At 37.2% G+C, this 26,077-nt stretch overlaps 3 protein-coding genes across 14 annotated transcripts in view; all 3 read right to left on the bottom strand.

The window, feature by feature from the left end:
* LOC107626576 (putative disease resistance protein At3g14460) overlaps positions 1 to 26,077 on the bottom strand; it is a 53,591-nt gene that overhangs the window by 14,809 nt on the left and 12,705 nt on the right. For 5 of the 11 annotated variants that reach the window (XM_021114880.1, XM_021114840.1, XM_021114845.1 and 2 more), the window contains one exon: positions 15,972 to 16,138. In XM_021114880.1, the coding sequence (XP_020970539.1) occupies positions 15,990 to 16,138 (149 nt within the window). In that variant the 3' untranslated portion in view covers positions 15,972 to 15,989. Of the gene's footprint in view, positions 1 to 826; positions 1,223 to 11,582; positions 11,587 to 15,232; positions 15,638 to 15,910; positions 19,321 to 22,607; positions 22,968 to 26,077 lie in introns of those variants that run through there. The other 6 variants (XM_021114855.1, XM_021114853.1, XM_021114859.1 and 3 more) reach the window with 6 other exon arrangements.
* Positions 4,567 to 7,861, bottom strand: LOC110268556 (putative disease resistance RPP13-like protein 1). The gene has a single exon (XM_021114963.1). The coding sequence runs from the start codon at positions 7,763 to 7,765 to the stop codon at positions 4,604 to 4,606; it is 3,162 nt and encodes a 1,053-aa protein (XP_020970622.1). The 5' UTR covers positions 7,766 to 7,861; the 3' UTR covers positions 4,567 to 4,603.
* LOC107622173 (putative disease resistance RPP13-like protein 1) lies at positions 22,624 to 25,718 on the bottom strand. Of its 2 annotated transcripts, XM_021114984.1 has the most exons (4): positions 23,761 to 25,718; positions 23,296 to 23,398; positions 23,116 to 23,225; positions 22,624 to 23,032 (listed from the first exon to the last, which is right to left on the bottom strand). In XM_021114984.1, the coding sequence occupies exon 1, from the start codon at positions 25,622 to 25,624 to the stop codon at positions 24,017 to 24,019; it is 1,608 nt and encodes a 535-aa protein (XP_020970643.1). In that variant the 5' UTR covers positions 25,625 to 25,718; the 3' UTR covers positions 22,624 to 23,032; positions 23,116 to 23,225; positions 23,296 to 23,398; positions 23,761 to 24,016. The 2 variants fall into 2 exon arrangements, with proteins under 2 accessions (XP_020970643.1, XP_020970645.1); XM_021114986.1 differs by lacking the exon at positions 23,116 to 23,225.

The following is a 26,077-nucleotide window of genomic DNA, read 5'->3' as shown; positions in this document are numbered from 1 at the left end:
TTATGTGCTGAAAGGGACAACTTAATCATACTCAATCAAGCCTCTTCATATATGCATTGTATTGACCATTGCAGGCAACTAACTATCCACAACATTTTAGCTTTCAAGTTTCCCTCTCCTTCTCTGCAATTGACACTGTTTCGGTTTCAGAATATTTGACCTTCTCTACTCAAGTGACAGCAAGGGTATTCCCATGTTTCTGTATTGCTGCTTATTCCTCAATGTATCTCATGCAGAGTTCAGAGGCTTTCTCCTCACACACTAATACACAAATTAATAACATTTCAAGACTAAGTTTTTCATCAGAAAAACCAAACACAGTTATCATTCTATAGTCTTTCAGTTCTTTTTATTTTCTACACGGTTTTCTGAAATGCATAGTACTGCAGTAATGTTGGATCATTGTTTTGATTTTAGGATCATCAGTGAAATGATAATTAACAAACATAAATGCCACCAAAATGTGAAATTGCAAAGAGGAAGTTAAATGCAGTTAGACAGATAAATAAAGTGATCAACAAGCATAATTTAATTGCCATAATATTACAAGTTAGAAAGAAAAGATTTTCATTATAGACATTTCAGAACAGAATCTTAAGTAGCTTAATATATGTCCAAACTGCACATACCAGGACAAAGACCATTGGCTAAATTCATGGTAAGCCTATATTTTAGTTTATTTAAAAATAATAATTTCAAAAAAAAAAAGGATAGATACTCACCAATAAGTGAAGTTGATAGAGATGAAATTGTTGTCTGATGGCTTCATCGCAACTTGACCTTCTAATGACATTAGCTATATCGAGACCTTGGGAAAACTGTTTATCGATAGCGTGTTCAAAAGAAATTATACAAGGCATTAGATTAGTGTATAATAATATAAATAACTCTCCATCTATTCAACTTAAGAGTTACAAATCCAGCAAGCAGTTGAAAAGATTATACAGCAATAATTTGATCCTTTTATTTTGAAAGCTTATATACCTCATGCTGATTCCTTTTGCTTTGAATCTTCTAGCACGATAGGTAACTCTTTGATTAAAAAAAAAGGATTAGAAACAAGTACATTTTTCAATCTCGGAAATCATTTTAATAGCCGTATTTAATTTGATATGTACAATGAATTTGGTTAAGCATAAACATAAAAATTAGGCAAAGAAAAAAACACCATTTTTTTAACTGTTTTCTTTCCACAAATCAAGCTATCATTTTTTTGGTATGACTTGTATTTAATTGTGGTAGCATGTGTGAATGATGAAGATTAGAGAATTACCTGCTCGAAAATCTCTGTTCAGACAATTTTTTTGCAGTCCACTTGAATGGTGGGAATGTGGGAAATTTTGGGCGAGATTAGTTGATGCTTGTTCTTGCAGTGTTCTCCCAGCAAATCACAGTCATAAACTTTAAGTAGCAAGAGAGAGGGAGGCAGCTTTTCTCCTTCCATATTCTCCAGATTTGGACACATACGAATGTCTAATTGTTGAAGGGAGGTGAGGCGGAGAAGCTCGTTGCACTCCAATGTCGCCAGATTATAGAACCTGCATATGTTGAGAGTGGTAAGGGAGGGAAGGTGAGGCAGCGAACCCACCTCTGGGAATGACTTTATCATGCTTTGACACCCACAATCATCAATAATGGTGAGATGAGTGAGGGCATCCAAGTTGCCCGTCGGCAATAGATCCCTCCATTGTCTCCCGACAGTAAGCTCTTTCAAGTTAGGCGGCAAACCACACTCTGGAAACCAGGAAATCTTTGGGCAATCTTGTATCCTGAGAGACTGCAAATTGGGGAGGAGAGTATTCATGCCACGTGGCAATGCCACCAACTTTGAGCACCTGATAACATCGAGATCAGTCAAGTTGGGTGCAGCCAGTCCTTCTGCTGGAAATGACTCGAATTCGGGACATTCAGAGATGGAGAGATGTTGAAGAGAAGCATGTGGTGGCTCTGACATTGAAATTGATTCCAGATTACCAGACCTATGTATCCCGAGATTCTTGAGATTGGGAAAGGCATCCAACGACAATGCGGTCAGTGAACCACAGTTTTTCCCTATTTGTAGCTCTACCAAATCATACTTTTGTTGTTGGTGGATGCCGATTGCCCTAAATACAGAATCTATCACCCACTCACATGCCTTAATTGATAAAGTATCCTCATCAAGATGCATCGTTTCAGATCGTCCTCTATCTCTACTTACATGTAGTTTTCGAACTTTCGAAACATCTGACAACAAAGAAGAAATGATTCTCCAGAATACGTCACTAAGAATATTTCTCTGTAACATTGGACAATTTACTATTTCAAGCACCTTGAGCTGAGGAAAAGTTTCTGATTCAGGTAACTGCCACACTTGCCAACATGGCATATGCCGAAATACCAATCTCTCCAGTGAGGGAAATAGTGCAATAGGCGAAGACTGTTGATCGCCTTCATTCTTGTAAAACTCCATGCCAATGCTCTTGAGCTGATCGAAACCTTCAATGCGCAGGACCTTAAGAGATGGCAGCTGTCCAAGTGCAGGCAGCATGCAGCAATTCTTGCAAGACTGTAGAGATACATTTGTCATGTTTTGGTAGGAGGAATGCCCAACCCAATCTGGAAATATTGTACCCCTGTATCCCTTGATTGTCAATTCTTTCAACCCATGGTGAGGTTGCAAGCTGTCCAATATCTCTCTTTCAGTTTGCTTGTTTGAAACTATCTCATCACCTGAAGACCATTCCAACAATATGCCCTCAATGTGCTTCTTATCTATCATCCTTGCACTCTTTGCTTCTTTGGCGTCAACAACATTCTCCAACTTCTTAAGCTCAAATGATCCATGAAGATTTGAGATTCCTCCTAATTCCCGGATTCCATTATTTTTATGCTTGCCCACCACAAAGTAGCTTAAAACATCCAAGTGTATCAATTTGTTCATTTTTTTGGGCATTTCTTCCAAATAAGTTCCCCTAATATCAAGATGCCGCAAACTCACTAGATTATGCAAACCACCAGGCAACATAGTTAGTTCATAACAACCAAACAACTTCAATGTTTGCAAATTACGCAAGTTGCACAAAGACTCTGGCAATGTCTTAATAGAACAATACGAGAGATCCAAGTGGCGCAGATGGATCAATTTTCCTATTGAACTAGGCAGCACATCAACTTTATGAAAGGATAAAGCTCTCAAGTATTTACACTTTGATAATATCTTCATTTCTTCTGCTTGCTTTGACTGAAACTGGCATTTAAGATCCATTCCAGAACTGCAATGCACTCAGGACAATTGCTGCTTGATCTTCAAAGTATCTCCTGAAAAACAAATTATATATATACATCTCAAGACTAAGTGTTTATCATAATGTCATCACAATAACCACAGACACAATTATGTGAAAACCTCATGAACACAATGTTGGATTATTCATTTAATTTTAGAGTTAACAGTGAAAAGAAATGATATCCAAGAACAGGAAGTCAAAGCAGAACTAGAGAAATTATAAAGAAACTAAAGTGATTGACGGTTATAATACTACAAGTTATAAAAGGAAAAATTTTTCCATACACATAATACACTGACTTTATATAAAAAATAACCCTGTATATTTGTAGCTATCCTCTTCAATTCAGTCCAAAAAGATCAAATATTCTATGACAATGCTTTTTCTTGAATCATTTGAATCCCACTGCAGGTTAATATATGTACAAACTGCACATATATACCATTTTATAACTCTTTTCTTTCCACAAAGCAAAAATAAAAATTATAGAGAGGAAGAGAGAAACATACCAACAAAAAAAAAGAATCTTTTCAACAAAAAAGATAGTCACTGTCTTTCAATTTTTGTTTCATGTTACTTCTTATGTTCTTTTGTAAATGTGATTTTATTGAGAAATATGAATGTGAATAAGTATTAGAGAGAGCAATGAGTTTGTGAAAGAAAGAAAAGATATTTGTTGAACTACAAGTGCAAAGTGAGAGGTTCCGAGATAAATGAAAGAAAAGAATGCAATTTGGCATACGAGTTCAATTGTCTTTTTTCTCTTGAAGGAAATGGAAATTTATGCGTGTGTGAATTTAATTGTGGTAGCATGAGAAACATGAAGATTAGAGATTTACCTGCTCAGAAATCTCTATTCAGAAATTGACTTGAATGGTGGGGATGTGGGAAATTTTGGGCCAAATTTGTTGATGCTTATCCTTGCATAATCCTCCCAGCAAACCACAGTATTCCATTGTGAATAGCAAGAGAGAGGGAGGCAGCTTTTCTCCTTCCATATTCTTCAGCTTCGAGCAGAATGAAATGTGCAATTGTTGAAGGGAGGCGAGGCGGAGAAGCTCGTTGCACTCCAATGTCTCCAGATTATCGAACCAGCATATGTTGAGAGTGGTAAGGGAGGGAAGGTGAGGCAGCGAACCCACCTCTGGGTATGACTTTATGTTCTTACACAAAAAACCTTCAATGGTAAGATGAGTGAGGGCGTGCAAGTTGGCCATCCATGATAGATCCCTCATTTGTTGTTCGCTATTTCCCCAACCAAGTGATCTCAAGTTAGGCGGCAAACTACCCTCTGGCAACCTGCAAATGTTTGGGCAACCATATATCTCGAGAGACTATAAACTTGGGAGTAGACTCTTCATGTCACGTGGTAATGCCTCCAACTTTGAGCACCTGCTAACATTGCGATGAGTCAAGTTGGGTGCAGCCAGTCCTTCTCCTGCTAATGACACTAATTTGTCGCATCCACTGATGGAGAGACGTTGAAGAGCAGCGTGTGGTGCCTCTGACATTGACACTGATTCCAGATTCCTACACACTTTTATCTGGAGATTCTTGAGATTGGGAAAGACATCCAACGACAAGGAGGTCAGTGAATCGCAGCTGTGTTCTATTTGTAGCTCTACCAAATCATACTTGTGCTGTTGTTGCTCTGGGAATTCTAGTTTTCTACACCCTTCGATGTGTATTTCTTGGAGGCAACATAGATGGTTGATGCTCATCATTGCCTTCAATGCAGACTCCTTCACAAATTCACTTCCCCTAATTCTTAAAGTATCCTCATCAAGAAACATGGCATCGGTGTGCGAGGTTATATAGTGGTAGCCCATAAGTAGTTTGCGAACTTTGGAAACATCCGACAAAGAAGAAACTATCCTGGAGAATACCTGATTACGCATCTCTTCCTTTAACATTGGGCAATCTGTTATTTCAAGATTCCTAAGTTGAAGAAATGTTTCCGACTCAGATACGTGCCACACCTCCCAACATGGCATGCTATCAAATACCAAAGTCTCCAGTGTGGGAAACGGTGCAATATGCGAAGAATGATGATCTCCTTCATTCTTGTAAAACTCTTCGCCAATACTCCTCAGCTGATCCAAACCTTTAATGCTTAGGGACTTAAGAGATGGCAGCTGTCCAAGTGAAGGCAGCATGCAGCAATTCTTGCAAGACTTTAGAGATATACTTGTCATGTTTTGGTAGGAACAGTTCCCCAACCAATCTGGAAATATTGTACCCTTGTATCTCTCGATTTTCAACTCTTTCAAGCCATTCTGCGGTTGCAAGTTATCGAGCATGTCTCTTTCTTTTTGTGTGCTTGAAACTATATCATCACCTGAAGACCATTCCAACCATAATTCATCAATGTAACTCTTATCCATTATCTTTGCACTCATTGCTTCTTTCACATCAACCATATTCTCCAACTTCTTAATCTCAAGGCATCCATGAAGATTTGCCAGCCCTCCTAACTCCTGGATTCCATTGTCTTTGTGCTTGCCCACAACAAAATAACTTAAAACGTGCAACTGATTCAATTCGCTCATTTTTCTAGGCATTTCTTCTAAATGAGTTCCTCTAATATCAAGATGGCGCAAACTCACAAGATTATGAAAACCACTAGGCAGCGAAGTTAGCTCATAACAACGACGCAACTTCAATGTTTGCAAATTACACAAGCTGCACAAAGACTCAGGCAATGTCTTTATATGAGTATAAGAGAGATCCAAGTGGCGCAGATGGATCAATTCTCCTGTTGAATTAGGCAACACATCAAGTTTATCAAAGGATAAAACTCTCAAGTATTTACACTTTGATAATATCTCACATGTTGCCGCTTCAATGTTGCAGTTGGGAGATGAGAAAGCGCCAAACAATAATAATGTTCTCAAAGATTCTACTTTAGAAATAGAATTATAAAATTTTGAGCTACAATGACGTAAATCTACACATAAATGCCGAGTCTGAATCTTTATCTCCTCTTTACCAAGTTCTTTTGAGTTGCAATAGAAATCTCCAGCAAGGAATATTGCTAAATCATGCAACAGATCATGCATCACAAAATAATCACCAAAGTCTTCATTCTTTGTGAAAAATAATCTGGAAGTTAGTTCATCAAAACATTCACAACCAACTTCTTCTAAACTCTCTCCTCTTTTTGGTGGTGGTAAAAGATCTTCTGCCATCCACAAAAGGATTAGATCATCTTTCTCAAATTTATGATCTTTGGAATATAAAGCACAGTAAACAAAACAACCCTTTAAATGTGGAGGAAGATGGAAGTAACTTATCAGTAATGCTGGGATAATCTTACTCTTCTGCACAGAAAATCCCCAAATATCACTCATTAGTATCTTGTTCCATTCCTCAACATCGTGCTTTGTACATAACAAACGACCAAGTGTTTCTGCAGCTAATGGCAAGCCATCACACTTCTTGACAATCTTTCTGCCTATTTCTTCAAGTGCTGCTCTCCCATTTGATTGTGGAAAAGATGCATTTTCTGCAAACACTGACCAACAATAGTCCTCCGACAACTTCTTGAGAAAATAAGGGCGACAATTTTGAACTGCGGAAGCAACATTTTCCTCCCGAGTAGTCAGAAGAACAATACTTCCCTTATTCCCATTTTGTTGGAAAGGGGTCATAAAATTACTCCATTTGTCACCATCATCACTCCAAACATCATCAAGAACAATAAAGAACTTCTTATTGGACAATTCTTCTTTCAGAGCATTTTGAAGTGAATTGAAATCATCGAGACTACAAGAATCCCCATGTAGCTGCTTTATGACATTCCTTGTAGTCTCAACAACTTCAAACTTCTCCGAAACGCAAACCCATGCTTTCAGATCAAATCCCTTCATGAACTCCCCTTCATTGTTGTACAGCCATTGGGCTAAAGTTGTTTTACCAACCCCACCTATGCCAACAATAGCAAACACAGACAAGTGATGCTCACAGTTGTCATTCAGCATCTTGATTAAGGCCTTCTTGTCATCCTCCCTGCCATACACAGTCCCTTTTACAAGAGAAGTGGATGGAGTCCTCCATGATGAGCTACCAGTGGGAATCTTTTCAAGACCAAGGAAATCTTTTTGTTTTCCAAGATCCTCAATTCTTCTAACCACCACTTCCATCTTGTCTACCATCTTTGTATCTCGGTTGATGAAGAAGCTAAGGGACCAGGAAGAACTTGCATTCTTTTGAGTGGTGGCTTTGAGGAGAACAGCATCCAGCAAGTCCTGAGCACAGTAAACAGCATCCCGGAGACTATCGAGCCACTTCCTCACAGATGGATTACCGAACTGCTTCATCTCAGCATCAGCAACAAGAGCTTCAGCACCCAACAGAGCAGTCTTCAGCCTTTCAACCAAGTTAGGGCCAAGCTTCTTGCCAAACACCTTGTTGGCCACATCCTCTGTAAGGAACTTGTTAATGACAATGTTAATGAAACCAGAGAGGAAAGCTCCACCAACAACTGCACCGGCCATGATATGATCTCAACAACAAATTGAATAGATCAACTAAGGAAACAGAAAAGTGAATGGATTTTCGGAGAAGGTAAGAGAACAATGGTGTCAGGGTATAGTGAATTCGATAGAGTGGTTTTCTTAATCATGTGTACAAAGAAGGTGTCAAGCAAGTCTCTGAGGTAATTTAAATTCTTGTTTGAATGATGAAACAAATGATTAATATAACATTATTTTTCTTTATATTTTTAATTGTTATCGTTAATTGTTATTTTGGAAGGTAAAACGTAACTGCGTATAGCCTTTATTCGTATCGTAAGAAACTTTTGAAGGCGTGGGAAATTCCAACTAACTTTTGAAGGACCAATGGAATTGTAGTCTCTGTGGAAATTTTGTATCACAGTAAAAATCATCATGATTCATGAGCTGTTTAGGGATCATAATAAAATAATGATGCTGATGCTGCAATGTTAACTTTCCTAATCCTAATTAATTAAGGATTTAAGGTCTAGTTTTTCTTCTCTTTGCTTTTGGAAGTTGTTTCTAACAAACATTACTTTACAGTAAATACGTGATGAAATTTTTTTGACTTGATGTACATGTTCAACAACATTCATGTATTATAAAAGTTTTCCCAACAATGAAGCAAGTGGTATTGTCTTCACTGCACATGAATCATGGTATTGTCTTCTTCTTAGAGATATACAATATCACGAAATTCTACAGAGTTAAAACCAAGAAAACTTTCCAAAGAAAGTGCTGCATATACATGCTACATTGCTACGTAACTAACAGTTAAAATTCCTCTTTGGAAGGCGTCAATTCAATTGTTCCTTAGCAACAAGACCCAGTATCGCCTCCGAGATAACATAGAAAATTCATAGCAGTGGAGTGTTTAATTGGCTTTGCTCTAATTTCTCATTTTTTAATTCTTGCAAGGGGTGTTGTTTCCCTGTCACCAATGGACACTACTAGTCTTTGTGGAAACTATATAGAACTAGGAACATTTTGGCTCCACATTTTTGTATGTATATCATGGTAATATATTATGAGGTTATTAATAACAATAATGCATGGTAGTTGTCTTATTTTAATGATTTGTACATTGCTAATGTCTTAGTCTTAGTTTAATAGTTTGTTTGGAACTTCTAATTTGTGTTTTTTAAGTCTGAGACATGCAATAAAACTGCAAGTTGAGGAAGGTTTCAACTGTGCCATGAGTCATGACTTGGGTAATGATAGTTATCAATCTTTGGGAATATGCAAGGCATATCCAAGTCATAGAATTTAGTTTATTAAAGCATAGAAACAAGATCATGACATTAGAAATTTCATATTGCAAAGATCAATTGTATAATAATATGTGTTTGTGCTGGTTCTACTCTAATTGCCCCTCTGAATTTAGTTTAAGAAGACTTTCAAATTTTCCTCACTGAATGTTGCCAATTAATTTGGCAAACTCAAATAACCATTTTCAATGGTGCATGAAGCCTTTCAATTTGTGTGGAACAACGTGTAAAGAATATAAATATACTAATTTCACTATCTATCCAATCTTACATGTAAACCAACCTTCAACATTTTCTTTAGCCGTGCACATTTCAAACATTTATTTAATAAGATTGTGCATAATTTGTTTTCCAAATGATTAAATCTTTATTCGGTCTTCTAAAACTTTTCTTGGTCACTGAGGTTGCTTCTATGAAAATATGAGCATGTGGATACTCTATAGAGGTGCACTTAATGACTAACATTAGTTAGGAGCAGCTTATGATGATCTTATTATTAATTTATTATTATTATTATTATTTAGTGAATTTCTATGTAAGTTTGGGTTTAACATTTAATTGGGCTGGTAATAGTGAAGACAAACATAGGTTTGTCAAGAAAAAAGATATTTTGTTGGTTTATGGTATAACCAGAAATATTTAGGACAGAGATATAAGAAAAATACGTAGGTGAAAGGAATGGGAATCACACATTTTTACTTTACTGAAGCAGTACATTTATAGGATTTTAATCCATGACACTACCACATCTCCACTAAACTAGGAAGTGGGATGAACAGAAACTGCCACATACCCACTAGATAAGGAAGTGGAATAACAAAAACTACTTTTCTCCTAAAGTGCAGGAACCACTAATTGACTAAAACAACAAACTGAAACAATAATAAAAAAAACTTAATGCAGTCCAAAAGCAAATAATTAACACTCCTCCTTGCTTTAGGATCTGCAAACTCCAATTTTCTGCCTCAATAGCTCAAACTTGCTGACAGGAAGTGGCTTTGTAAACAAATCTGCCAATTGATCTTCTGACCTGCAATAAACCAAAGTTATTTCTCCATTTTGCTGCATCTCTCTTAAGAAGTAGAGCTTGATGTTAAAATGTTTAGTCTTGCCATGACACACTGGATCCTTTGAAATCGCAATTGCTGCCTGGTTGTCGATAAACACTTCTGTCTTGTGATTCTGTTGGAGATGTAAATCACATAAGATCTTTTTCAGCCACAAAACTTGATTTACAGCTGCTGTTGCTGCTATGAATTCAGATTCTGCAGTGGATTGTGCTACTGTCTCCTGCTTCTTTGTGCACCATGAAAAAACTCTTGAGCCTAAACTGAAACAATATCCGGAAGTGCTCTTCATGTCATCAATGGATCCAGCCCAGTCACTATCAGAGAATCCACACAACTTGAAATTTTGACAGCTCTCAAACTTCACACCATAATCAACAGTACCTTTAATATATCTCAATACCCTTCTTGCTGCCTTTAAATGCATTTCACTAGCACAATGCATAAATCGAGAGAGAAGACTTACAGCAAACAAAATGTCCGGCCTTGTTGCAGTGAGATACATTAAACATCCAATCAAGCTCCTGTAATAGCCTTCATCAACTTTATCAGCACCATCTTCTTTGCTCAGCTTCTCCTTTTGGTTCATTGGTGTGCTAACCGCTTTGCACTCCTCCATCTGGAATTTTTTTAAGATTTCCTTAGCATATTTTTTTTGACATATGAACACATCGTCCTCATTTTGTTTGATCTCAATTCCAAGAAAATAAGACATAAGACCAAGATCAGTCATTTCAAAAACTTGCATCATTTCTTGCTTGAATTCTTCAACCAAACTTGTATCATCTCCAGTTACTAAAAGATCATCAACATAGAGGGAAACTATGAGAAAATTTTTTCCCTTATGTTTTACATAAAGAGTGGCCTCAGACAAGCTTTTTACAAAGCCTATGCTCAATAGGTGTTCATTTATCCTACTGTACCAAGCTCTTGGTGCTTGTTTTAATCCATAAAGGGCTTTTTTTAGTAGATAGACTTTATCTTCTTCTCCATGCATAACAAATCCTTCTGGCTGCTCCACATATATCTCTTCTTGTAAAACTCCATTTAAAAAAGCTGATTTGACATCTAAATGGAATACTTTCTAGCCTTGTTGAGCAGCAACTGCTAACACCAATCTAATTGTATCTAATCTGGACACTGGTGCAAACGTGTCAGAATAATCAACACCAAAAATTTGTGCATACCCTTTTACTACAAGTCTGGCCTTGTATTTATTGATAGAGCAATCCGCATTAAGCTTTGTTCTGAACACCCATTTAACTCCAATAACTTTTCTGTCTTGAGGCTTGTCAACCTTTTCCCATGTGTTGTTTTTTTGAATCATTGAAATCTCATCCTCCATTGCCTTTTTCCATTTTGGATCCTTGAGTGCTTCTTCACAGCAACTAGGTTCGCATACTGCTACATTGCATCTTTGATAAATGTCTGACAGCAGTCTTGTGCCTCTGATGGGATGATCATCTTCTAATTCATTTTGACACAACTCTGTTGTTTGGTTTCCGCCATAATCATCTTCAATATTGTTACAAGGTTCAATTGTTTTTCGTGGGTTCTTCCAATCCCATTGTTGATCTTCATTGAAATGCACATCCCTAGACACAGTCAACTTTCCAGATTGAGGATGATACACTTTGTAGGCTTTTGAAACAGAACTATAACCCACAAAAATACCCGGAATTGCTTTCTTGTCAAGCTTGTCGCGCTTAACCTGTGGAACATGTGCAAAACAAACACAACCAAACACTTTAAGAAAGGTTAGTGAAGGCTTATATCCATACCAAGCTTCAAAAGGAGTTTTGTCTTTCAAAGCCTTGGATGGAAGTCGATTTTGAAGAAAAACGGCTGTGTTGGCCGCTTCAGCCCAAAATTCTTTAGGCAATTCCTTCTCATGCAGCATGCATCTGGCCATCTCCATTACTGATCTATTTCTCCTTTCACTAACTCCATTTTGCTCTGGAGTGTATGGGGTTGTGAGTTGATGTACAATACCAGCTTCTTCACAAAATTGATCAAATTGTGTTGAGGTGTACTCCTTCCCATTATCTGATCTTAGAAATTGTATCTTGCACCCACTTTGAGTTTCCACCATATTCTTGAACTTTACAAAGACTCCAGCCACTTCATGCTTGAATTTCAAGAAAAAAATCCAGCACATTCTTGTAAAATCATCTATGAAAAGAATAAAGTATAGACTACCTTGTAACGATGGAGTTCTTTGAGGTCCTGCCACATCAGTGTGGATGAGTTGCAGCTTTTAAGAGGCTCTCCAAACTGTTTTGGGAAATGACACTCTGTTTTGTTTACCAAATTGATAGGCATTACAATTTGGCAAATGATCAGAGAGTATTGGTAGACCTTCAATCATATCTTTCCTCTTCATGTTCAGCATCCTTTGAATATGACAGTGACCAAGTCGCTTATGCCAGAGTTCAGTGGGACTGACTTGGGTGATGTAAGCTGTCTGCTCCTCCACAATTGGATCAAATGAGAAGCTTTTTCCTCTCATTTTAACCCTTAAAATCTCCCGACCGGTAGTGTCAAAGATAAGACAATGTAGATTTTCGAAAAAAACTTTAAATCCCTTTTCTAACAATTGACCCACACTAAGCAGATTTTGGTCAATGTCAGGCACATACAGAACATCTGAAATGGTTTTCATACCTGAGCTAGTTGAAATTACAATTGTTCCTTTTCCTTTTGCAGAAATATAGTCACCATTCCCAATTCTGACTTTTGAGAATTTAGCAGGCTTCAAATCCTTGAAAAGAGTTTTATCATATGTCATGTGGTTTGTACAACCACTATCAATCAGCCAGCATTCAGAACTACTCCTTGCTGAGAAGCATGTTGCCACAAAGATTTGATCTTCTTCATTTTGCTCTACAACATTGGCATTAGCTTCATGTTGTTGAAATTTGCCTTTGCAAATTACAGCTTCATGTCCAAGCTGATTGCACTTGTTGCACTTTGCGTCTGGTCTTCTCCAACATCTGAAGGGTGGGTGACCCATTTTGCCACAATGCTCACAAGGTGGGTAATTTTTCTTTTTACCTTTGTCTTTGCTTTGGCTGCTTTGACTACTTCCAACTTCATGATGCTTGGCTGGTAAAGCACCTTCAACCACGTGATCTTGTCTCATAAGCCTTCGCTGCTCTTGGGCCTGCAAGGCATGTAACACTCCTGCTAAGGTGATTTTGGACAGATCCTTCGTATTCTCCAAAGTAGTTATTGATGCTTCATATCTCTCTGGCACTGTAACTAGAATTTTTTTCCACAATTCTAGAATCAGTGAATTCAGTGCCGAGTAATCTAACTTTGTTTGCAATAGAAAGCAACCTGTCAGAGTATTCTTTGATTGTCTCAGAATCTTTCATTCTCTGCATCTCGAATTCCCTCATCAAGTTGAGCACTTGCATGCCTCGAATCCTCTCATCCCCTGCGTATTCTTCCTTTAAATAGTCCCAAATTGCTTTTGGTGTTTTGAGAGTCATGATTCTGGTGAAGATTATTGATGAAACACCAGTAAAGAGACATGATCTTGCCTTTGCCTTCCTTGTTTTTTTCTCCTTGTGCAATTTTATTTGAGCCATGGTAGGATTGTTTGGCAGCGGAGGAATTTCGTAATCCTCTTCCACGGCTTCCCAAAGGTCCAATGCCTCCAAATAAGACTCCATTTTAACTGCCCAAAGGTCATAGTTTTCTCCATCAAAGGTGGGCGGAGCAATTTGTGAGAGACTTGCTTCACCTTCCATTTTCACAGGCCCCGTAAGAAGAATGTTCTGATACCAGTTTGTTGGTTTATGGTATAACCAGAAATATTTAGGACAGAGATATAAGAAAAATACGTAGGTGAAAGGAATGGGAATCACACATTTTTACTTTACTGAAGCAGTACATTTATAGGATTTTAATCCATGACACTATCACATCACCACTAAACTAGGAAGTGGGATGAACAGAAACTGCCACATACCCACTAGATAAGGAAGTGGAATAACAAAAACTACTTTTCTCCTAAAGTGCAGGAACCACTAATTGACTAAAACAACAAACTGAAACAATAATAAAAAAAACTTAATGCAGTCCAAAAGCAAATAATTAACATATTTGACAAGTTCAATGCAATATTAGAACATCATTGGAGTTCTGTTTTTTCTGTTTGGATCTTTCTTGCTTTTTATGTCTTTTCTTATTACCTATCAAACATAAAATGAGCATTCTTGCTAGGAATTCATCCCCTAAGAAATGTTCCATCAATTTTTTATACAATGATTTATATGTCAAATTGAAAAATAAAAAAGGGCATCTCGAAGTATATTAACAAAAATTTGACTTCAGAATTTTATCTTCAGGCCCTCTAGGAAATCTGTTTTGAGTTGATATTCACAAGAAATGCTATGAGATAGAGCTATGTGAGATATCAATAACCATTGATCATCAAGTTTAGAGTTATCCCCATTAGAGTTTAGTTGAAAGCTAGTTGTTACAATCCAATAATATAATTAGCACTTTATGTTACCAAAACTTCAAAGAAGTATGCAAATTAAGCTTGCAAATAACATCTTATCATACCAGCTAAAGTATACTAAGCGCATGAGAGAGGTATTCACACAGCAGCACATAGTTTTTCAGTAAATTTCAAGAAAAAAGTATCCAAAAGGATGATGAGACTAGGACAGAGTTTTGAGTAAACTACTGAGGCTGACATTAGATTGTGTTGCAAGTTTAATAGACGAATCAAATAACAAATTTCGACAAGAGTTTCGAGAGAGACACCCAGGATTTACACTCGTTCGATCCAGACCTGGAATATACATCCAGTCCTCACCAAGAAACTTGACGAGAAATTTCCTTATTTCTTTTAACACTGATCAAATTCAAATACAAACATAACACCACAGATTACAACTTACAAGAACAAACTCAGAAATCATTCAAGCCTTTACTGTGACCAATGCAACTGTTGTCCTTGTGGAAATTTTGTTGCAGAGTTTAAACTTTTTCTTAGAAGCTATTTCTAATATATGTTAATTTTACATAAAATTATGATATGATGAACATTTTAATCTGTCAATGCTGTTGTGCAGTAAAACATTTGTAGCAAAATTCATAATGATCTCTTTTAACACTGCTGCAAACTGGTTCTTGTACTTGTGATTAAAAATAATAATAACACATGGTTTCCTAATGAATTGACTGATAAATAGTGTGTGATTCTTCACTTTTATTGAATCACCAACTATAGTGTTTGCCTATAGAGATACCTTCTGGTTAGATTCTAATATATTCATGCCTTCACGGTTCATGGGCAAGATACTTAACCAGTATTTTACGGTATAATATAAAATTTGTTTTTCACCCTAAGAATAAGTATTCAAATCAAAGCTACAAAAGTCTCAAAACTTACAAGCACTAATAAGCATACATACACAACTCTTGTACAAGGACATAGACACATCAACAAAATGAAATCAGTGATACTCGTTTACAGACTTTGTGGTAGTTCTACTTGAGAGCTAAGATCACAATCACACCTGCAAATTGAAGAACTATGAGCAAAGAATATCCACTTAAGTATGGTTTGTTTTATATAAAGATTATGTGCTGAAATCTTAGCCACCTGCAGAGGATGGTAAATATAGTAAATTTGATTCATCTAATTGTTTAATATATCTAAAGGAATTCTTAAGTGCTGGATTCACGAAAAAGGATATTGGTTGTCTTTCAATTTTTATTTCATGGTAATTAATTCTTATATTCCTCTGTAAATTCAATTTATTGAAAAATATGAGTGTGAATAATATCACCTTGTGCATGTGTGAATTTAATTGTGGTAGCTTGTGTGAATCATGAAGATTAGAGAATTACCTGCTCAGAAATCTCTGTTCAGACAATTTGTCCGTAGTAGTCCACGTGAATGGTGGGAATGTGGGAAATTTTGGGCCAGATTAGTTGATGCTTGTTCTTCCAGTGTTCTCCCAGCAAACGACAGTATTCAATTTTGAGTAGCAAGAGAGAGGGAGGCAGCTTTTCTCCTTCCATATTCTCCAGCTTTGGACACCAATTAATGTGTAGTTGTTGAAGGGAGGTGAGGCGGAGAAGCTCGTTGCACTCCAATGTCTCCAGATTATTAAACCCACATATCTCAAGAGTGGTAAGAGAGGGAAGGTGAGGCAGCGAACCCACCTCTGGATATGACTTTATGTTGTCGCAGTCATAACCTGAAACTGTAAGATGAGTGAGGTCGTCCAAGTTGCGCATCCATGATAGATCTCTCATTTGCTCGCAAATTCCCACACCAAGTGTGTTCAAGTTAGGCGGCAAACCACCCTCTGCCAACCTGCACATGTTTGGGCAGCCATGTATTTGGAGAGAGTGTAAACCTGGGAGTAGACTCTTCATGTCACGTGGTAATGCCTCCAACTTCAAGCATTGTATGAATTTAAGATGAGTCAAGTTGGGTGCAGCCAGTCCTTCTCCAGCAAATGACACTAATTTGTCGCAGCGGACGATGGTGACTTTTTCCAGAGCAGCGTGTGGTGCCTCTGACATTGACACTGATTCCAGATTCCTACACCCTTCTATCTCCAGATTCTTGAGATTGGGAAAGACATCCAACGACAAGGAGGTCAGTGAAGCACACCTGTCTAGTATTAGTAGCTCTACCAAATCATACTTGTGCTGCTGTAGCTGGGAGAATTCTAGTTTTCTACACCCTTCGATCTGTATTTCTTGGAGGCAAAGTGGATGGTTGATGCTGACCATTGCCTTCAATGTAGACTCCATCACAGATTCACTTCCCATCATTCTTAAAGTATCCCCATCAAGAAACATGGTGTGCTGGTCTCTAAAGTTGCTGCCTATACTTAGTTTGCGAACTTTGGAAACATCTGACAAAGAAGAAGCGATTCTGAAGAATACCTGATTAAGGATCTCTTCCTTCAACATTGGGCAATTTGTTATTTCAAGCTCCCTAAGCTGAGGAAATGTTTCCGACTCAGATACGTGCCACACCTCCCAACATGGCATGCTATCAAATACCAAAGTCTCCAGTGAGGGAAACGGTGCAATATGCGAAGAACGATGATCTCCTTCATTCTTGTAAAACTCCTCGCCAATACTCCTCAGCTGATCCAAACCTTCAATGCGCAGGGACTTAAGAGACGGCAGCTGTCCAAGTGAAGGCAGCATGCAGCAATTCTTGCAAGACTTTAGAGATACACTTGTCATGTTTTCGTAGGTACAGTTCCCCAACCAATCTGGAAATATTGTACCCTTGTATCCCTCGATTTTCAACTCTTTCAAGCCATTCTGCGGTTGCAAGTTATCGAGCATGTCTCTTTCTTTTTGTGTGCTTGAAACTATATCATCACCTGAAGACCATTCCAACCATAATTCATCAATGTAACTCTTATCCATTATCTTTGCACTCATTGCTTCTTTCACATCAACCATATTCTCCAACTTCTTAATCTCAAGGCATCCATGAAGATTTGCCAGCCCTCCTAACTCCTGGATTCCATTGTCTTCGTGCTTTCCCACAACAAAATAACTTAAAACGTGCAACTGATTCAATTTGCTCATTTTTCTAGGCATTTCTTCTAAATGAGTTCCTCTAATATCAAGATGGCGCAAACTCACAAGATTATGAAAACCACTAGGCAGCGAAGTTAGCTCATAACAACGACGCAACTTCAATGTTTGCAAATTACACAAGCTGCACAAAGACTCAGGCAATGTCTTTATATGAGTATAAGAGAGATCCAAGTGGCGCAGATGGATCAATTCTCCTGTTGAATTAGGCAACACATCAAGTTTATCAAAGGATAAAACTCTCAAGTATTTACACTTTGATAATATCTCACATGTTGCCGCTTCAATGTTGCAGTTGGGAGATGAGAAATCGCCAAACAATAATAATGTTCTCAAAGATTCTACTTTAGAAATAGAATTATAAAGTCTTGAGCTACAATGACTTAAATCCACACGCAAATGCCGAGTCTGAATCTTTATCTCCTCTTTACCAAGTTCTTCTGAGTTGCAATAGAAATCTCCAGCAAGGAATATTGCTAAATCATGCAACAGATCATGCATCACAAAATAATAATTGCCATCATATTGAATCTTTGTGAAAAATAATCTGGAAGTAAGTTCATCAAAACACTCACAACCAACTTCTTCTAAACTCTCTCCTCTCTTTGGTGGTGGTAAAAGATCTTCTGCTATCCACAAAAGGATTAATTTATCTTTCTCAAATTCATAATCCTTGGGATATAAAGCACAATAAACAAAACAACGCTTTAAATATGGAGGAAGATGGAAGTAACTTATCAGTAATGCTGGAATAATCTTACTCTTCTCCAAAGAAAATCCCCAAATATGACTCATTAGTATCTTGTTCCATTCCTCAACATCATGCTTTGTACGTAACAAGCGACCAAGTGTTTCTGCAGCTAACGGCAAGCCATCACACTTCTTGACAATCTTTCTACCTATTTCTTCAAGTGCTGCTTTCCCATTTGATTCTGTAAAAGATGCATTTTCTGCAAACACTGACCAACAATATTCCTCTGACAACTTCTTGAGAAAATAAGGGCGACAATTTTGAACTGCGGAAGCAACATTTTCCTCCCGAGTAGTCAGAAGAACAATACTTCCCTTATTCCCATTTTGTTGGAAAGGGGTCATAAAATTACTCCATTTGTCACCATCATCACTCCAAACATCATCCAGAACAATAAAGAACTTCTTATTGGAAAATTCTTCTTTCAAAGCATTTTGAAGTGAATTGAAATCATCGAGACTACAAGTACCTCCATGGATCTGCTTTATGACATTCCTTGTAGTCTCAACAACTTCAAACTTCTCCGAAACACAGACCCATGCTTTCAGATCAAATCCCTTCATAAACTCCTCGTTGTTGTACAGCCATTGGGCTAAAGTTGTTTTACCAACCCCACCTATGCCAACAATAGCAATCACAGACAAGTGATGCTCATTGTTGTCATTCAGCATCTTGATTAAGGCCTTCTTGTCATCCTCCCTGCCATAAACAGTCCCTCTTACAAGAGAACTGGACGGAGTCCTCCATGATGAGCTACCAGTGGGAATCTTTTCAAGACCAAGGAAATCTTTTTGTTTTCCAAGATCCTCAATTCTTCTAACCACCCCTACCATCTTGTCTACCATGTCATCTTTATCTCGGTTGATGAAGAAGGTCGGGGACCACCAGGAAGAACTTTCCTCCTTTTTAGTGGCGGCTTTGGTGAGGACAGTGGCGAGTAAGTCCTCAGCACAGTAAACAGCATCCCGGAGACTATCAAGCCACTTCCTCACATTGAGATTACCAAACTGCTTCAACTCAGCATCAGCAACAAGAGCTTCAGCACCCAACAGAGCAGTCTTCAGCCTTTCAACCAAGTCAGGGCCAAGCTTCTTGCCAAACACCTTGTTGGCCACATCCTCTGTAAGGAACTTGTTAATGACAATGTTAATGAAGCCAGAGAGGAAAGCTCCACCAACAACTGCACCAGCCATGATATGATCTCAACAACAAATTGAATAGATCAACTAAGGAAACAGAAAAGTGAATGGATTTTCGGAGAAGGTAAGCGAACAATGGTGTCAGGGTATAGTGAACTCGATAGAGTGGTTTTCTTAATCAAGTGTACAAACAAGGTGTCAAGCAAGTCTCTGGAGTTGCCACCTAGCTTTGCTTTAACTCGTCATCTTTTTAAATTATTGTTTGAATGATGAAACAAATGATTAATATAACATTTCCTTAGACACCTTAGTAATAAAATAATGTAAGGTTCATGGACATTGGTTTCCCGCCATAAAAGACAAAGGCAATTGACTCAGGGTCTCCGTGGTAACATTAAAAAAAACTATGTTAGTGGAGTGTCTTGCCCGCTCTTATTTATAACACTCTTTTACTTTTTTTTTTTTTAATTGTTATCGTTAATTGTTATTTTGGAAGGTACAAAGTAACTGCCTAAAGCCTTTAATCGTATCGTAAGAAACTTTTGAAGGCGTGGAAAGTTCCAACTAACTTTTGAAGGACCAATGGAATTGTAGTCTCTGGAAATTTTGTATCACAGTAAAAATCATCATGATTCATGAGCTGTTTATGGATCATAATAAAATAATGATGCTGATGCTGCATTGTTAAATTTCCTTATCCTAATTAATTAAGGATTTAAGGTCTAGTTTTTCTTTTCTTTTTGCTTTTGGAAGTTGTTTCTAACAAACATTACTTTACAGTAAATACGTGATGAAATTTTTTGTCTTGATGTACATGTTCAACAACGTTCATGTATTATAAAAGTTTTCCCAACAATGAGGCAAGTAGAGGAATTTGGCACAGAAATTTTTTGTCTTGATGTACATGTTCATGTATTATCAGTGGAGTGCTTAGCTGGCTCTTCACCAACTCTTCATTTGTTAATTGTTGTTTGAAAGATGCAACATTACTAAACAGCAACAATGGAGTTGTTTCACTGCACATGAATCATGGTATTGTCTTCTTCTTAGAGATATACAATATCACGAAATTCTACAGAGTTAAAACCAAGAAAACTTTCCAAAGAAAGTGCTGCATATACATGCTACATTGCTATGTAACTAACAGTTAAAATTCTTCTATGGAAGGTGTCAATGTCAATCGTTCCTTAGCGAAGACCCAGTATCGCCTCCGAGATAACTTAGAAAATTCATAGCAGTGGAGTGCTTAATTGGCTTTGCTCTAATTTCTCATTTTTTAATTCTTGCAAGTGGTGTTGTTCCCGTGTCACCAATGGACACTACTAGTCTTTGTGGAAACTATATAGAACTAGGAACATTTTGGCTCCACATTTTTGTATGTATATCATGGTAATATATTATGAGGCTATTAATAACAATAATGCAAGACTTGTACGTTGCTAATGTCTTAGTCTTAGTTTAATAGTTTGTTTGGAACTTTTCATTTGTGTTTTTAAGTCAGAGATGTAACAAAACTGCAAGTTGAGGAAGGTTTCAACTGTGCCATGAGTCACGACTAAGGTAATAGTTATCAATCTTTGGGAATATGCGAGGCATATCCAAGTCAAATTAGGCGATTAGTCCGATGAAACCAACTTTAGTTTATTAAAGCATAGAAACAAGATCATGACATTAGATATTTCATATTGCAAAGATCAATTGTATAATAATATATGTGTTTGTACTTGTTCTACTCTAATTGCCCCTCTGAATTTAGTTTAAGAAGACTTTGAAATATTCCTCACTGAATCGTTACCAACTAATTTGGCAAACTCAAATAACCATTTTCCACAGTGCATGAAGCCTTTCAATTCAATATTAGAACATCATTGGAGTTCTGTTTTTGGATTTTCCTTGCTTTTTATGTCTTTTCTTATTACCTAACCAACATAAAATGAGCACTCATGCTAGGAATTCATCCCCTGAGAAACGCTCCATCAATTTTTTGAACAATGATATACATGTCAGATTGAAAAATAAAAAAGGCCATCTCGAAGTATATGAACAAAAAATTGACTTCAGAATTTTATCTTCAGGCCCTCTAGGAAATTTGTTTTGAGTTGATATTCACAAGAAATGTTATGAGATAGAGCTATGTGAAATATGAACACCCATTATACTAAGTATCCAAATTAAGCTTGCAAACAACATCTTATCATACCAGCTAAAGTATACTAAGCGCATGAGAGAGGTATTCGAACAGCAGCAGATAGTTTTTCAGCGAATTTTAAGAGAAAGTATTGAAAAAGATGGATAACACTAAGACACAGTTTTGAGTTAACTGCTGAGGCTGACATCAGATTGTATTGTGAGTTAAGTAGAGGAATCGAATGACAAATTCAAGAGTAGTTTATAGAGAGATACCCATGATTTCCACTGGTTTGATCCTAACCTGGAATCTACCTTCGGTTGTCACGAAGAAACTTGACGAGAGATTTCCTTTTTTTACAAATATAAGCTAAACACCACATATTACAATTTACAAGAACAAACTCAGAGATCATTCAAGCCTTTTGCCGTAACCAATGCAACTGTTGTCTTTGTGGAAATTTGGTGCACGGTTTAAACATTTTCTTAGAAGCTACTTCTAATATACGTTAATTTTACATAAAACTATGATGATGAACATTTTATTTTGTCGACGCTGCTGTCGTGCAGTAAAACATTTGTAGCAAAATTCATAATGATCTCTTTTAACACTGCTGCAAACTGGGTCTTGTACTTGTGATAAAGTGTGCACATGATGTAAAATAATAACAAAAATAATAATAACGCATGGTTTCTTAATGAATTGACTGATAAATAGTGTGTGATTCTTCACTTCTATTGAATCAACAACAACTATAAGGTTTGCCTATAGAGATTCCTTCTTGTTAGAATCTAATATATTCATGTCTTCATGGTTCATAGGCAAGATACTTAATCAGTACTTTACAGTATAAGAAAAAAAGTTTTTACAGTATGATATAAAATTTGTTTTTCACTCTAAGAATAAGAATTAATTAATTAAGCTCACTATTATTCAAATCAAAGCTACAAAGAAGTCTCAAAACTTACAAGCACTAATAAGCATACATACACAACTCTTTTACAAGGACATAGACCCGTCAACAAAATAAAATCAGTGATACTCATTTACAGACTTTCTGGCAGTTCTACTAGAGAGCTAAGATCACAACCACACCTCCATATTGAAGAACTATGAGTGAAGAATCTCCACTTAAACAAGAAAAGATTTGATTATACTATCATTCATATGGATCAGGTTAATACACTAACAGAAATTTAGAGGGACACTCCAAATGTGTTTGCATGGGCCTCACAAAGGAAAATGATCAGAACCTGCATGATAAATACACAATGATGTGTTCAACATTGTTGCCTTTTTTTCAGCTTCAAAAACAGAACTGAATGGGCAAATTCAGCTTGAGAAAAAAAATTGACATCAAAATAACAATACCTCCACGGAAAATCTTGCAAAAGTACTTACATGCTCACCAAGTCGCAGTTGCCACAGAAGCTTCCTAATGCACATTTTAAAGGTTGAATCCATAAAGAAAGCGATTCCTTGACCATAGCAGTTATCTATCTCTTCAGGCCCTTGGAAAATGTATTTGAGTTAGTGATCATAAGAAATGATACGAGATAGAGCAAATTAAAATATCAATACCTATAGAGAGTTTAGCTGCAACGGTTTCCAAGCAAAGGACACTCTTCAATTTGAAGTAGTAAACAGAGAGGAAGGAAGCTTTTTGCCAGCCATATTCTCCAACCTGAAGTAAATTGTAGAGAGGAATAGAGTAACTGTACTAACCTGAAGCTAAAACAGAAATCAATGCTTTTTTATTCCAAACATATTAGTCCAGTTTAACATGGGCACCTGTAACTCAGTAGAAGCTACATGCAGAAGATGGTAAGAACAGTAATTTGATTCATTCATTTGTTTAATATATCTAAAGAAATTCTCAAATGCTAGATATATGAAATAAGATAGATATTCACTGTCTTTCAATTTTGATTTCATGGTAACTAATTCTTATGTTCCTCTTTAAATGCGAATTTATCGATAAGTATCACTTATGCATGTGTGAATTTAATTGTGGTATCATGAGAGACGTGAAGATTAGAAAATTACCGGGTCAGAAATCTGTATTCAGAAAATTTGTTCGCCATCAACTTGAATGGTGGGGATGTGGGAAATTTTGGGCCAAATATTTTGATGCTTGTTCTTGCAGTGTTCTCCCAGAAAAGGACAGTAGTCAACTTTGAGAAGTAAGAGAGAGGAAGGCAGCTTTTCTCCTGCCATATTCTCCAGCTTAAGACACGATTGAATGCTTAATTGTTGGAGGGAGCTGAGGCTGAGAATCTCATTGCACTCCAACGTCTCCAGATTACCAAATCCACCTATCTGTAGAAATAGAATTATAAAGTTTTGAGCTACAACAACGTAAATTTACACACAAATGTCGAATCTGAATCCTTATCTCCTCCTCTTCACAAAATTCTTCTGAGTTGCAATAGAAATCTCCAGCAAGAAATATTGCTAAGTCATGCAGGAGATTGTGCATCACAAAATAATCATCACCATCTTGAATCTTTGTGAAAAATAATCTAGAAGTTAGTTCATTAAAACATTCCCAACCAACTTCTTCTAAAGTCTCTCCTCTCTTTGGTGGTGGTAAAAAATCTTCTGCCATCCACAACAAGATTAATTCATATTTCATGAATCGATAATCTTTGGGATGTAAAGAGCAATAAACAAAACAACGTTTTAAGTGTGGAGAAAGATGGAAGTAACTTATCAATAATGCAGGGATAATCTTACTATTCTTCACAGAAAATGCCCAAATATCACTTATTAATATCTTGTTCCATTCCTTAACATCATGCTTTGTACGTAACAGGCGTCCAAGCGTTTCTGCAGCTAATGGCAAGCCACCACACTTCTTGACAATCTCTCTACCAACTCCTTCAAGTGCTGCATTCCCATTAGATTGTGGAAAAGATGCATTGTCTGCAAATACTGACCAACAATAGTCTTCTGACAAACCATTGAGAAAATAAGGGCGACAGTTTTGAACTGCTAAAGCAACATTATTCCCACGAGTAGTAAGAAGAACAACACTTCCCTTCTTCCCGTATTGAAAAGGAGTCATAAAATTACTCCATCTGTCACCATCGTCACTCCAAACATCATCCAGAACAATAAAGAACTTCTTATTCAACAATTTTTCTTTCAAAGCATGTTGAAATGAATTGAAATCATCGAGACTGCAAGTATGTCCAAGGATCCCCTTTATGACTCTTGTAGTCTCAACAATATCAAAATTTTCTGAAACACAAACCCATGCTTTAGGATCAAATCCCTTCATGAACTCCTCCTGGTTGTTGTATACCCATTGGGCTAATGTTGTTTTACCAACCCCACCTATGCCAACAATGGCAATCACAGACAACTGATGCTCACTGTTGTCATTCAGCATCTTGATTAAGGCCTTCCTGTCATCCTCTGTGCCATACACATTCCCTCTTACAAGAGAAGTGGATGGAGTCCTCCATGATGAGCTACTAGTGGAAACCTTTTCAAGACCAAGGAAATCTTTTTGTTTTCCAAGATCCTCTATTCTTCCAACCACCCCTTCCATCTTGTCTACCATGTCCCTATCTCGGTTGATAAAGATGCTAATGAAAAAGGTAGAACTTATCTTCTTTTGAGTGGCGGCTTTGGTGAGGACAGTGTCCAGCAAGTCCTCAGCACAGTAAACAGCATCCCGGAGACTATCAAGCCTCTTCCTCACAGATGGATTACCGAACTGCTTCATCTCAGCATCAGCAACAAGACCTTCAGCACCCAACAGAGCAGTCTTCAGCCTTTCAACCAAGTCAGGGCCAAGCTTCTTTCCCAAGACCTTGTTGACAGTATCAGTTTTAAGGAACCTGTCAAAGAGAACGTTAATGAAGCCAGAGAGGAAAGCTCCACCAACAAGTGCAGCAGCCATGATATGATCTCAACAAGTGATCAGAAATTTCAGATGGGAAGGAGAGTGAAAAATGCAATGCTTTCAAGCTTTGAAACCGAACTGTGTATTGGTCTATCAAAGCTTATAGTGAAGAAGTGGCTGTCAATAATTTTAGCAACAAGACAAAGATAACTGAGTAAACAGGATCTGAGGGGCCTAACAAAAAGTAGGTGCCGTTAGTGGGACTTCCTTGCTGACTCTTTACTAATTTTATGTGTATGATTGTTACTGTGCAATTTGGAAGTGTCATGCAACATAATTTTCAGTTTTGCCTTTAATTTGTAGGACAACTTAATAAATAAGATATGGTATATGTGAGTTGAAAAAGAGTTGCTGCTTCAAATAATTCATCTTTATTCACTGTATTCCCTTTTTGATTGAGTGGTGCTCCAAAATTGTTAGCTGGCTCACACTAACTTTGTGCTTGATTCT

This window comes from Arachis ipaensis, chromosome B02 (assembly GCF_000816755.2).
Source record: "Arachis ipaensis cultivar K30076 chromosome B02, Araip1.1, whole genome shotgun sequence".
Lineage (NCBI taxonomy): Eukaryota > Viridiplantae > Streptophyta > Magnoliopsida > Fabales > Fabaceae > Arachis > Arachis ipaensis.
The sequence above is the reverse complement of the archived record's forward strand: the minus strand, read 5'-3'. Positions and strand labels throughout refer to the sequence as shown.

What these genes read in the sequence shown, in the direction of transcription:
- LOC110268556 (XM_021114963.1), bottom strand. Translation starts at nt 7,765, where the DNA reads ATGGCCGGTGCAGTTGTTGGTGGAGCTTTCCTCTCTGGTTTCATTAAC.
- LOC107622173 (XM_021114984.1), bottom strand. Translation starts at nt 25,624, where the DNA reads ATGGCTGCTGCACTTGTTGGTGGAGCTTTCCTCTCTGGCTTCATTAAC.